Source organism: Equus quagga, chromosome 10 (genome assembly GCF_021613505.1).
Source record: "Equus quagga isolate Etosha38 chromosome 10, UCLA_HA_Equagga_1.0, whole genome shotgun sequence".
NCBI lineage: Eukaryota > Metazoa > Chordata > Mammalia > Perissodactyla > Equidae > Equus > Equus quagga.
The window spans coordinates 111,455,217-111,468,287 of NC_060276.1; the positions used below are offsets into that span (position 1 = coordinate 111,455,217).

Sequence of the window (13,071 nt, forward strand, 5' to 3'; positions counted from 1 at the left end):
TATTTTCAGTACATCATGTTTATTTTGTTTGTTTCTTTGCCTGATTTAATGTAGCAATGCTATTATAAAAGTATTTTTGATTCCTGCTTTTCCCACAAACTATACTGTAATAATTTTCTGTTTCAAACCCTTTGAAACTATCCTTTTAAAATGGTTGTATTGTATTCCTTAGCTATTTCTGTATTGTTGGATACTTAATTTCTGATTTCTTGCTATTATAAATAACACTAGTGTGAACTTCATTTTTTGTACATTTTAAAATTTTTGAAGTATTTTTAGAAGATTTTCAGAAGTGATATTTACTGATTAAGAAAATTATTTAGAGCCAGCCTTGATGGCCTAGTGGTTAGGTTTGGTGCTCTCACTGCTTTGGCGGCCTGGGTTTGCTTCCCAGGCATGGAACCACACCACCCCTCTCTCAGTCACCATGATGTGGCAGTGGCTCACTTAGAAGAACTAGAACAACTTACAGTTAGGATATACAACCATGTACTGGGGCTTTGGGGAGGAAAAAAAAAAAGAGGAAGCTTGGCAACAGATGTTAGCTTAGGGCAAATCTTTACCTACCAAAAAAAAGTCAACTTAAAAAAAAAAGAAAACTATTTAAAATAATAGTTTAAAAAATTTAAAAAATATATATACAATGAATCTTTTTTTCTTTTTTTTTTGGTGAGGAGGATTGGCCCTGAGCTAACATCTGTTGCCAATCTTCCTCTTTTTGCTTGAGGAAGATTGTCACTGAACTAATGTCTGTGCCAATCTTCTTCTATTTTATATGTGGGACACCACCACAGCATGGCTTGATGAGTGGTGTATAGGTCCGTGCCTGGGATCCAAACCTGCAAACCCTGGGCCACCGAAGTGGAGCGCATGAACTTAACTACTATGCCACTGGGCCAGCCCGTACAATGAATCATTTTAAGGGAAACATTTTCATAACCAAACAAGTACCCAATATTACCTATCCATATACCATCTGTCTATATATAGAGACATCTAATCTACCTATCTATATACTATGTGTCTGTCTGTCTGTCTATCACCTATTTGTCTATCCATCATTTATCTGACTGCATCTGTCATCTGCCTTGACCCATTATTTAAAAAAAAAGCTTTCCTGTGTCACTTGAAGGTTTAAGCCTCAACTCTTTCAAAATCCCTTAAATTATTTAAAAGGTTGGGTATGTCATTCAACATCTCTAAGTTTTTTGTTCATATTTTATTAAGGAATTGTTTCTCCCAAAGTAATTCTTCTCCCTGATAAGTCTAGTATTGCCATGTCAGACAAACCTGAGGTTTACAGATGATTCTTTTTTCAGTAACAATGCTCATTGCTGAAAAGATTTTATTCACTTAACACAAAGAGAAGAGCTGACGCTTCAGAGACATTGCCTGAAGCTGTCATGGTGAGGGATGAACCGTTGAATAACCACAGCTCGTCAGGGGAGGGTGCTTTCTGCGCTGGAGGACCTCACATTTTCTCCCATTGCAAATCATCGCCAGGGGCTGCTCCTGCATGGACATTTGCATATGGAATATATCATCTCCTTCCCTTAGCAGAATCTGTACTAGGATGAATACCGGGTCATACTCAGAAGAGCAGCTTCCTATTTTAACATGAGTTTAACCCATAAAAGGTGTATACCAGGTTTTAATTTTCATTTATTAATTTTTCTTCCTTCACCATTGTTATATCTTGAAAATTTTCCCACTTATAGAAAAATTGCAAGAATAATACAATGAATATTTGCGTGTCCATTACCTCAATTCACCAACTGTTAGCATTTTGCCACATTTGCTTATGTGTGCTACATACGCTATGCATGCCACATTTGCTATGTATATGTGTATACATATGTACACAGGCCTATATAATATATATGTATATATGTAAGCCCATGTATAATTAATACATATATAAATATTTAAAAAAATGAACCATTTGTGAGTAAACTGTGGACATCACGATTCTTCACCAGGGCTAGGATAGGATGAGGTGAGTGAGGCAAAAAATTTAAGGGGGCAAAGAAAAACTCAGTCATCCAGATAAATATTTTAGTGCAATATTAAAAAATTCAATGTTAAGGAAAAAAGCCCACGATGACCAAAATCTCAAAAATTTTAATAAAGACAGGCTGTTGTTTGTTTGTTTTATGACACTGCATAATTGTGCAATGAGAACAGTGTTTCCACAGCCTGCGGTTCTGGGACATGTGGCTGTTGGGTTTATGAGGAATGACAATGGCTTGCAAATGGATCGGACAACGTGAGCTTGATAAATACTCATGTGTTTTGACTGTTGAACTTGCATTAACTTTTTCTATTTGGTGCAAACTGTTTACATAGGGGTGTTCGTTACTGCCTTTGGGTCATGCTCCCATATGGCTCTGTGCTAAGCACTTCAGCATGCATCTCCTAAGAACGCAGAGGTTCGTATCTTCCTAACTGTGGTGCAGGATAACACGCAGGAAGTTTGACATTGATGCACTATGATTATCCCATGTAAGTCCATATTTAAGTTTCCACGATTGTGGCATTGATGTCTTTTATGTCTTGTCCCCCTCCCCCCAATCAGGATCCAATCAAGGGTCAAGCATCGTATTTAGTTATCAAGTCTCTTTATTCTCCTTTAACCTAGAAAGCCTCCCCCGCACTTTTGTCTTTCACACAATTGGCATTTTTGAAGAGTCCAGCCCCGTTGTTATGTAGACTCTTTCTCAATTTTGATTTGCCTGTCTGTTTCTTCAAGAATACTAGATTATGCCAGATTTTTAAAAACACATGCTTGTTTGAATCTTATTGTACCGTTAGATGGAGTAGGAATGAATGACTGCTTTCTAAAGTAGCAACATCAGATAGCTTAGCATGCAGAGCCAGTTATGCACGGACAACCGAAACAGATAGGAATTTTGCAGAAAAAGCAGATCATCCCAAATTATCAGAAGAGATGTGTACCTTTTAGGTTTTAAAGGTTTTGTGCTAGAAAAATTGCCAGCTGGAATGACAAGAAGCTTCAGCTCCTGAGCCAACTTTGATTGATTGGAGGTGGCTTTCAAGGCCCCCCAAGACCTTAGGAGGAGAGTCTCATAACTCATGAGTGATGTCAGCCAGGGACATCCAGGTGAGGGGCGGGGCAGAGGCGCTGGCTGGTGTTGAGACTGCACCTGATAAGGGATGATCATGGCATTACTGCTGCTGCAAGCCATAATTCTTTTTTCTAGCCTAACCTGGGCCAAGTTTCCTGAACGTGCAGACACACAGAGGACTGACTAGAAGTTGGTAAGATTGTTTTTCTCCTGTGGCTCGTTGTAAGCCAGCCTATTTCCGTATAATCACAGCTCATACACACGTAATTCAACTTTATCCTCATACAGATCCTTTAAAACACACGAACTCCTCTCGTAATGGTTTTCTAATTCCTGACTAGAATGTTGTTAAACAGTCCAAAAATATCAGTTCCCATCCTCCTATTCACAAGTGTTGATCCACATTATAAATATAATGAGAAGATTAAAAGCTGATTAAATCCCTCCCAGGTACTAAGGCAACAACCTGGACATCTTCGTCATTGTCATTTTGGACAATAAACCTAAATTTGAATAGGGCGAAACCTTATCTTCTTGGAATTTAACTAAAAATAAATAAAGAAGCTGTACTATGAAGATTTTACTCAGAAAGAATGGCGACGGTATCCAGCTTCCCCACTGCGTCCCTCTGTTGAACTCCTTGTCATCCAGTCTAGGTTGAGAGGAAATTTCTCCCTCTCTGCCGAATATGAGTTTTATCATTCTTCAAATCTGTCCTGATGGAGTGGTGGACGATGTATATATTTACGGCCTTCTCGGTTAAGTCTGCAAATAGAGCTAGAGGGCAATTTGGCAGTGTTTATCTCAATTTTAAGTGAAGAGCCTCTTTTTCAAGGTGAAATTTGTATTGAGATAGTTGTGCATTCATGTGCAGTTGTAAGAAATAATACAGGGACGTCTCCTGTAGCTTTGCCAGTTTCCCCCAATGATCACTTTTTGCAAAACTGTAGTACAGTATCACAACCAGGAAAGCGTCATTGATACAATGCACTGATCTCATTTGAATTCTCCAGTTTGACTTGTACTCACCTCTGTATGTTTTTAGTTCTACAGAGATTATCCCATGTGTATGAGCACACATTTGACCCAGCATTTCCACACTTAGGAATCTCTTCTCCAGAAATCTTTGCATATTTGCACAAAGCCATATGTACAAAAATACAGACTGCAGTATTTTTGTAGTAATAGAAGAAATGATAACATTCTGCCTCCATCATTAGGGGGAATGATGAAATCCTTTTAGCACACTATATAATGCTATGCAGTAGTGTATAAAGAAAGGGGCGTAGCTATAGATGCTGAAATGGAAAGATTGCCAAGACAAAGTAAGTGTAAAAAGCATAGAACAGGGGCTGGCCCAGTGGCATAGTGGTTAAGTTTGCACCCTCTGCTTTGGGGGCCTGGGATTCGTGGGTTTGGATCCTGGGTGCGGACCTACATACTGCTCATCAAGCCACGCTATGGCAGCATCCCACATCCACATACAAAATAGAGGAAGATGGGCACAGAAGTTAGCTCAGGGCCAGTCTTCCTCAGCAAAAAGGGAAGGATTGGTGGCAGATGTTAGCTCAGGGCTAATCTTCCTAAAAAAAAAAAGATCTACAATCATTTCACAGCCAGACTATGCTTGAGACTAACTGAGAGCCCCCTGGAATGGGGAAGAAAACTCCCCTTCCCCCCTGTAAGAGAGGACCAGCAGGAGTCTGGGGGTGGCCATCAGCCTCAACTAGCACCCAGGGCTGTGGGGAAACTAGGTTTATCTGAAGGACACATGTACAAAACCCAAGGCGAAAACTTCACAAAGTAAAACTTTATATAATTAACAATTAGGAGAAAGACAGCAGGTCTCTTCCACGCCCCCATGCCACCCAGCAATCCATTTTTCCATTAGCAACCATTAATTATTTGGAAGTTAAAATATAATGTGTGGAGGAGGGGTGAAGTAGGACATTTAATGAAATCCCTGCAGTTGGAAGAAAATAGAACTTCTTTCCAAAGGTTCATTTTTCTAACATATAGACACATTTTCCCATAAGAAACTCCCAGAAAAATTGAAACCACATGTGCAGATAGCCAGGGCATGCTGTGCATGTTGCTGTGCAAGCAATTCAGCAGGGCTTCTGCAAAACCAGCTTTCTCAGCTCTTGGGTTCTGGGGCTTGTCTCAACAACAAGAAGCCCCAAATAACAAACGGATCCCAGCAGGGTGAACAACACTGCAGCAGGGGAGCTGTTTCCTTCACTCCTACCCTGTTCCCTTTGCTCTCCAAAAGTTACAAACTGTGAGTTTCCTTCCTGATAAACCTCAAGGCTTCCACACTGATTGGTCTCAGTTTTGGAAAGGACGTGACATCAGCAACTGTGCAGACTTGGGGCTGGAGGGCTGTTGTGGGGCTTTGGCCAGCCTCCAGCCAGCTAGGTGGAGCATGCGTGTGTGTGTGTGTGGGTGTGCGCGCCTGTCTGTGTGTGTGCTTGTCTGTCTGACCACAGGTAGTACTCAGATTACCCTGGCTGTTCTGTTCTCTGCTGCAGACGGCTGTTCTCCACCGTCTGACCAGGACGGTGCAGCTCAGCCAGCCACAGCCCTGGAATTTCCCAAGAGCCGGGGAGAGCATGGAATTTGGACTTTTCTGAGCAACTGAAGTGGAGCGTGGAGCTTGCCCAGCCCAGGAGAGCACCATGGATGTCGAACCACGGGGCAGGAATGGCAGCAAGCCCCTGAGGCCAGGAAACCCTCCTGACACCAGGCTCCTTTCAAACCCATTGATGGGGGGTGAGTCAAGGGGATGTGGCGTCAGAGTGCTGGGGAGGTTGGTTAATGTGCTTAGGAGAGAAGAGAGAAGAGGGCTGGGCAATTTCAGTGGCTTCATGAGGTGTGTCCATGGGGCAGTTACTGGACAGATGTCCACGGCCTACTGGTATATTTCCTTTACACGGTTGTTCAAAAGTGTGTACACCTCTATCTGCAGAGTCCTATAGACCATACAAAGTCAATTATTGCTGGTTATTCTCCAGTAAAAACTTCAGCTTTCAGCTCCAAAGAATTATTCTTTGTGGATCAAATGTATCACTTATATTACATTGGAGGTTTAAGGGTTACTTATAAATAGGAATGTTTTTACTGCTAAAACATTCATCAAAAGGTCTTACGTATTTGGCATTTAGGTGGGGCTGGGTTAATAAATGATGTTCAAACATTGAGCGCTGATTGATTCAGTTTAAAAGGAGTCTTTTTTTTTTTTTAAACTTTGGGGACGTGTCTTACCAGTATGAGTCTCACCTGTCAGGTGGTGCCTTTGCTAATGTAGAGAGTCTCATGCCTCTGGGCAACTGTCATTTCCTGTGAGTATTCAGCAGGTGCCTGCTAACTGAAAGGATTCTGAAAAATGGGTATAGGCACTAGAGGAGAGATTATTATATTTAGCACCCAGGTAGGCTGCCTGTACCACTTGTCAATCAAAGGGTCAATAAGCAGGGACCCTGCAGTCAGCTAGACTTATTAATTTCCTACTGTACAGGTGCTGAAAGGGTAAAAAAACAGAAGAAATTAAAATACAAAATGCCTTCCCTCTGACTAATTGAGCACACAAGACTGCTCATTCTTTCGTTTCTCCGATTTTGCTGATGAAATGAGCAGGGCACTCAACAGTGAGTGGGATATGGATCCACAAAGGCAGGACTGGATTGATCAGACCTATTGAGCACAAACTTGGAGCAGTAGAAAGCAGAGTGGGTGGCACCAAAAATCACCTTTAAAAATTAATTTGATAAATACATTTTTGAAGCTGAAAACCAATCAATATGGGGAAGAATCAGTAATTTGGTTGACTCCCTCATGATTACTGTACAGATAAGTATTATGTTTATTTTTATTTCCACGTGAGAAAATTGTGCCAGCCACTTTTCACTGTTGAGAGTTTCTAAAGGTCCTAATCCAGCCCTGGTTGGGGCAGAATGGGTGTGTGTGGGGCGTGGTGAGCAGGCATATATATACTCAAAGGTATGGTGCTTAGAAACTGAACACACTGTCACGGCTAGAATGTGGAGTGTCTTAGGAGGTCTAGTGAGAACGAGTTTGGAGAGATGGAACCTGATAATGAAGCTTCAAAAGCTAGGTGGAGTTTAGCCTTCATAAGGCAAGGAATTGGGAGCCATTGATGGTTCTGGAGCAGAGACCTGGCAATAATGAATACTGTAAGTAAATTAATCTGGTAGCCATAGTCAGGATGGATTGTGGTGGGATCACGGGAAATTCTCACACTAATCCATTGATTCTCAAACTTGTATATGCATTAGCATCACCTGGAGGGCTTGTTAAAATGCAAATAGTTGGGCCCCACCTCCAGAGTCTCTGATGCAGTAGTAGGTTGGGGTGAGGCCTGGGAATCTGAATTTACAACAAGCTCCCAGGTGATGCTGATGGTGCTGGTTGGGGACCACACTTTGAGAGCCACTGCACTAATCCCAAGCATGAAGCTTATATTTGGATTGAACTTGGAAATGACAGAGAAAGGGGAAATATGAGTGAGAATTTCAAAGGAAAGAGAACTCAGGCCATGTTGCTTGATTAAATGTTGGGGCTAGTGGAGAGAAGGCAGCCAAAATTGTAAAGTTTTCCAACCTAAATTAACGTCAGATAAGAGGGCTAGGAAAGAGAGTAGTTGGGAAGGGAGCTGGCTTGGGAGCAGAGTGAGGAAGGGAGGACAAAGACTTCTATTTTGATCATAAAAGTGCCAATGCCAAATGCACAGCATGAGGACATGGGACTGAGGCTGGGGAATGACTACAGGACAGGAATCAGAGACCGTAGAATGTTCTGCAGAGGGGCTGTGCTGAAATCCTGGGAAACGAGAAACTGTCTGATGGCTGAGAGCTAAGAGCCGAGGATGGAGCCCTGGGACAGGCCTCCAGTCGAGGCCATAGGACCAGTGAGTTGGACAGAGAAGCAGGAAGAGACTTGAATGCTGTAATTCCACAGGGACTCAGGGGAGAGAAGTTTTCAAAGAAGTGGAAGTTGCAAAGGTAGATGCCAGGACTCTGCTCTCCTACCTCCTCCTTCTCCTCTTCTGACTGGTGAACTCCTACTCACGTTCTGCACCCAGCCGAACCACTGCCCCCACAAAGTCCTCCCAGATTTTCTCCCTCTCCCTACCCAAGCGGCGTCTTTCTCTCCCTGCTTGGCATCAGTCCTGCTCCTTGGGCAGAACCTCGATTGTAGCTGGATTGCATTTGTTTATGCTCTTGAAGTCTTGACCTTGGTGAAGTGCGGAATGTGAAACACTCAGAATGCTGTCTCCAAATGACCATGCGGAGAAACTTAGCTCAGGTGAAGCGTATCCCCTGGCCCAGGACCAGGACAGAGGGAAAATAGGGCCCAGGTATGGCTCGTCTTGGGGAACGTGGCTGCCCCCCCCTCCACTTGCAGGCTTTTCTCTCTCTCCTTCTCTGGAGAAAGAGAGGAAAGGACATGAAGATGGCAGCCAACTCTTTATAAAGATTTGTTTAATGCCTGACTCCTCTGCCCCAGGAGCAGGAAAACAATGTCTTTTTTTTCTGAAAATACCTTGTTATGGGTTGAGTTGTGTTCCCCCAAAAGATATGTTGAAGCCCTAACCCCCAATACCTCAGAATGTGACCTTGCTTGGAAAGAGGATCGTTGCAGATGTAATTAGTTACGATGCGATCAGGGTGGGCCCTAATCCAATGACTGGTGTCCTTGTAAGACGAGGAGAGGAGACAGGGAGAATGCCATGTGATGGCAGAGGCAGAGATTGGAGTGATGCATGTAATAAGCCAAGAAACAGCAAAATCGATGCCACCACCAGAAGCTGGAAGAGGCAAGGAAGGATTCTTCCCCAGAGCCTTTGGAGAGAGTGCGGCCCCAACACCGTCGTTTCAGACTTGTGGCCTTCAGAACGATGAGACAGTGAGTTTCTGTTGTTTTAAGCCACCCAGTTTGTGTACTTTGTTATGGCGCCCCTAGGAAACGAATTCAAATCTACTTATAGAAACCGTGGGAAATACATTGAAGGATAAACTAAACCACCCACAATCTTACTGAGCAGGTAACCACCATTCGCATTTTTAGTGTCTATCCTTCAGGTTTTTGCCTGCGGATTCACACCTGTAGAGAGATATCCTTCATCACAAAATTAAGCGCACCCTGTAGAGAATATTCACGTTTAAACAGAAGACAGGCAAGAACAGGTGTGGAAAGGAAAGAATTTCATTCTCTTATGGTGGATTTTTAGATATTGGGGCGCTTTGGCAGGGCTGAATTTTCTGGGGGATACCTGTCTGATCAGATGGAATGGGGATGGTGTGAGGTCCCTATGGAGAAGGCAGCCCAAGACAGAGAGAGACAGAGAGAGAAGAGGCTGGCTGATGGAACTAGAGAACAGATTGCAGTGGACAGGACCGACTTGCCCAAGAGTTGCCTCAGTGAGCCTTTCTATTTCCCTGTTTCTGACTGCAAGCCTCTGTTTCTCTTCCTCCTTTTTTTTGTTTGTCGTGCAATTCAACCAAGATCCACTATAGTTGTAAACACAGCACCCAGATCCTCTTCAGTGTTGGTGCGCACCACTGAACCTACCCTATCATGTCCCAAAGACTGAAGACAAGTGCTCCTGCCCTCTCAGAGCGACTCGACCTCTCCTTTTCCCTCCCTTGACCTTGCAAAATGTTTTCCAGGATGGATAGATCTATGCTACTGCTCAGCATTCACTGGAGGCTCTCAGAGCTTCGTTAATAGCTCTTTTCAGAATGGACCAATTAGTGCATTTAAAATATCTTCTGAAATAATGGAAATTTTAAAAATCATTCCAGAAATTGCAATAAAAATGAAATGGCAGCCTTCCTAATGTACTGCAGCGTTTCACAGAGACTCAATTTAAAAGAAAGGTAAGTTTAATGGCACTAATTGGAGAACTTGTGGAGCAGTTTCATTAGAAGAGCTCCCTGCCCCATTTTAACCATGAGCTACACTACTGTATCTGTGGCATTGCTGGTGACTCCATTTGGGATGTATTTTTTGGCAGTAAAACCAATAGAGCCTGGCTGAACAAATGTTGGGGAAGAATCCTTAATGTATACCAAGGGCTTGGATGATGTGTTGTATACAGATAATGGCCCTTGAGTTTCAAAGACTTTTTGGGGTCACTGGAAAAGGAGATTGTGACCTTGAGTCTCCCCTTCATCCACAGTCTTCTACTGTGAGCATTTCCATGTTATGGAAGGAATAGGTCCCGTTTCCTGCTTATTCGGCTCTCTCTAGTTAGCAGGAAGGCAGGCAAAGCTGTTTCTGGGTTTAATTGCACATGTGTTGAGCCTGTAGCTTATTGCCTGCTTGGAGTGTGGGCTCTGGAAAACCCTGGAGAAACATCTCCCTGATCCTCCCAGGAGGGATCACTCGAGGTGCACTTTTCAGCTCTCTCTTCAGTGTTTTCAAGAGCTAAAGAGTGTGTGTGAACTAATCCATGTTGCAAATTATGGTGTTTGCTAAACTGTGTGTGTGTATATATCTCCATGCTATCAGTGCTAGAAAAATATGAACCTACCTGTTGTCACAATTTTAAGTTTTTACATAATCACTCAATTGTTCAGAGGCATGCTGAGGCTAAAGTCCTTGTATCAATTTGAGATGAATTTTGGCTTTACAAGAACCCAAGTTTTTCTTCTAAGCAGGAGTAGGGGCACTTTGATAGGCTTGCCAAATCCTAGTCTGAAATGACTTTAAATGAAAAAGGGAAGCATCATGCACTGCTGATGGGAATATAAAGTAGTACAGCTTCTTTGGAAACTAGTCTGGCAGTTCCACAAAAGGCTGAACATTGGGTTCCCATATCATACAGCAATTCCACTCCTAGGTGTACATCCAAGAGAATTGAAAACATACATCCTCTCAAAAATTTGTACGTGGATGTTTGTAGCAGCATTATTAATATTAACCAAGAAGTGCTAACAACACAAATGTCCATCAACCGATGAATGAATAAATAAAATGCAGTCTATCTATACGTTGGATATTATTTGGCTATAAAAAGGGATGAAATACTGATACATACTATAAGGTGGATGAACCTTCAAACATGATGCTCAGTGAAAGAAACCAGTCACAAAGGACCACATATCGTATGATTCCATTTATATGAAATGTCCAGAATAGGCAAATCCATAGAAACATAAAGTAGATCAATGGTTGCCAGGGACAGGGGGAAGTGGAAATGGGGAGTGGCTGCTAATGGACAAGGGGTTTCTTTTTGGGATGATGAAAATGTTCTAAAATTGATTGTGGTGATGGTCGCACAACTCTTTGAATTTACTGAAAACCATTGACTTGGAGGCCGGCCCCATGGCCGAGTGGTTAAGTTTGTGCACTCTGCTTCCGCAGCCCAGGGTTTCTCTGGTTCGGATTCTGGGCGCGGACATGGCACTGCTCATTAGGCCATGCTGAGGTGGCATCCCACGCTACGACTAGAAGGACCCACAACTAAAATATACAAATATGTACTGAGGGGATTTGTGGAGAAAAAGCAGAAAAAAAAAAAGATTGGCAACAGTTGTTAGCTCAGGTGCCAATCCTAAAAAAAATAAAACCATTGACTTGTACACTTTAAATGAGTGAATTGTATAGTATGTGAATTATAACTCAATAAAGCTGTTAGAAAGACAGATAAAGATTGTCAGCGCCCAATACCTATGTACCAGGACAACACCCTGTGTTTCTCAAAGACACAGGCAGTCTCTGCACTGTAAATACATTCTAAAGCAGGGGTACCAAACCTCAGGTAGCATTTTTTTCCTCTTTGAGAAGTACATAATTCTTTATTTATCCTAAATAGAAGGAGTGACGGTTCCATGATGAATGAATATAAAGTAAAGCCCATTTTTGTCTATACTTGAGAATATAATTGTATTGTTTTTATGAAATCTGAACAGAGTTACAATTTAGGACACCAATTACCTGCCTGGACTGTTTAGGCTGTCAACTCGAATTATCTGAGGTAGCTTTAAGAAAGGCAGCTATATTTTTTAGCAGCTGAGCACTTGGAAGGAAAAATGGATTAATCATTCACACACATGGTGATCCATTAGGGTACATTTGCAAATCTATTTAAAACTGATTTTTAAAACCTTTCTCAATTTTTGGCTCTTTCTTCTCACTCAAGATTTTGTGTGGATGGTATCTTGCATTAGCAGCAACAGGATAGAATTAGTCGTCCTTTTAATTCTAATTGGGAGAGAAATCTTTCTATATCTACAGTCTGGATTGTAGGCTCCAAGCCCTAGAAGCAGCAATATTTTTCCTGAGAGAATTAGCAACCTCAGAGAATGCTATGAGGATGCTAGGTTCCTACTGAGCTTAAGGTTTTGGAGGTAGGAAAAGCCATTTTGCTTAATGTGCCTCAAGCACCTTAGTGACCCCAGAAGGAAAGCATTGGATGGGCAGTGTGTAAGGAAAGCATTGGATGGGCAGTGTGTAGGCAGGCTCATTCAACTTCCTTTTACCTATTAAATGCTTCATGATTCCATCTGGAAGGATGGTAATTTGCTCACTGGGAGAGATTTTCCAGGGCATTGATAGCTCCAGGTAGCAGGCAGACCTCAGCCAGCATGTGTTAAGTACAAAGGTTTCCAGCCTCCTCCTTTCTGGCCTTTCGGTTTGCAAGTCATTAGTAACCACCCTGGTTCTCCAGGTCTTCTCAGCTCTTAGGAGATACCAGTCCCTTTACAAGGCGTGACTGGTATCAGACCATTCTGCCTTGTTTGTATGTGGCGTGTTTACTCAGGCAGGCATAGGTGGAGCTGAAGCAAGCTCAGACGAGCCTCCTCACACTCTGACTTCCTGCCTTTGTTTGTTCTGTAAATCAAACGCAGCTTGAGATGAGAAAAATTCAGGTCTATGCCTCATTCAGGTTACATCCACACTCAATTGGAAAGAGAGAGAAAAACATTTAATGTTTTGGGATAGGGTTTACAGGCCTCCT

The 13,071-nt window shown here is 42.4% G+C and overlaps 1 protein-coding gene across 4 annotated transcripts in view; it reads left to right on the forward strand.

The window, feature by feature from the left end:
* The first annotated feature begins 3,262 nt into the window (after window positions 1-3,262).
* ASB9 (ankyrin repeat and SOCS box containing 9) overlaps window positions 3,263-13,071 on the forward strand; it is a 29,626-nt gene continuing 19,817 nt past the window's right edge. Inside the window, exons 1-2 of one of the 4 annotated variants that reach the window (XM_046674022.1) lie at window positions 3,263-3,279; window positions 5,618-5,858. In XM_046674022.1, the coding sequence (XP_046529978.1) occupies window positions 5,765-5,858 (94 nt within the window). In that variant the 5' untranslated portion in view covers window positions 3,263-3,279; window positions 5,618-5,764. Of the gene's footprint in view, window positions 3,280-5,416; window positions 5,859-7,099; window positions 7,280-13,071 lie in introns of those variants that run through there. The other 3 variants (XM_046674021.1, XM_046674024.1, XM_046674023.1) reach the window with 3 other exon arrangements.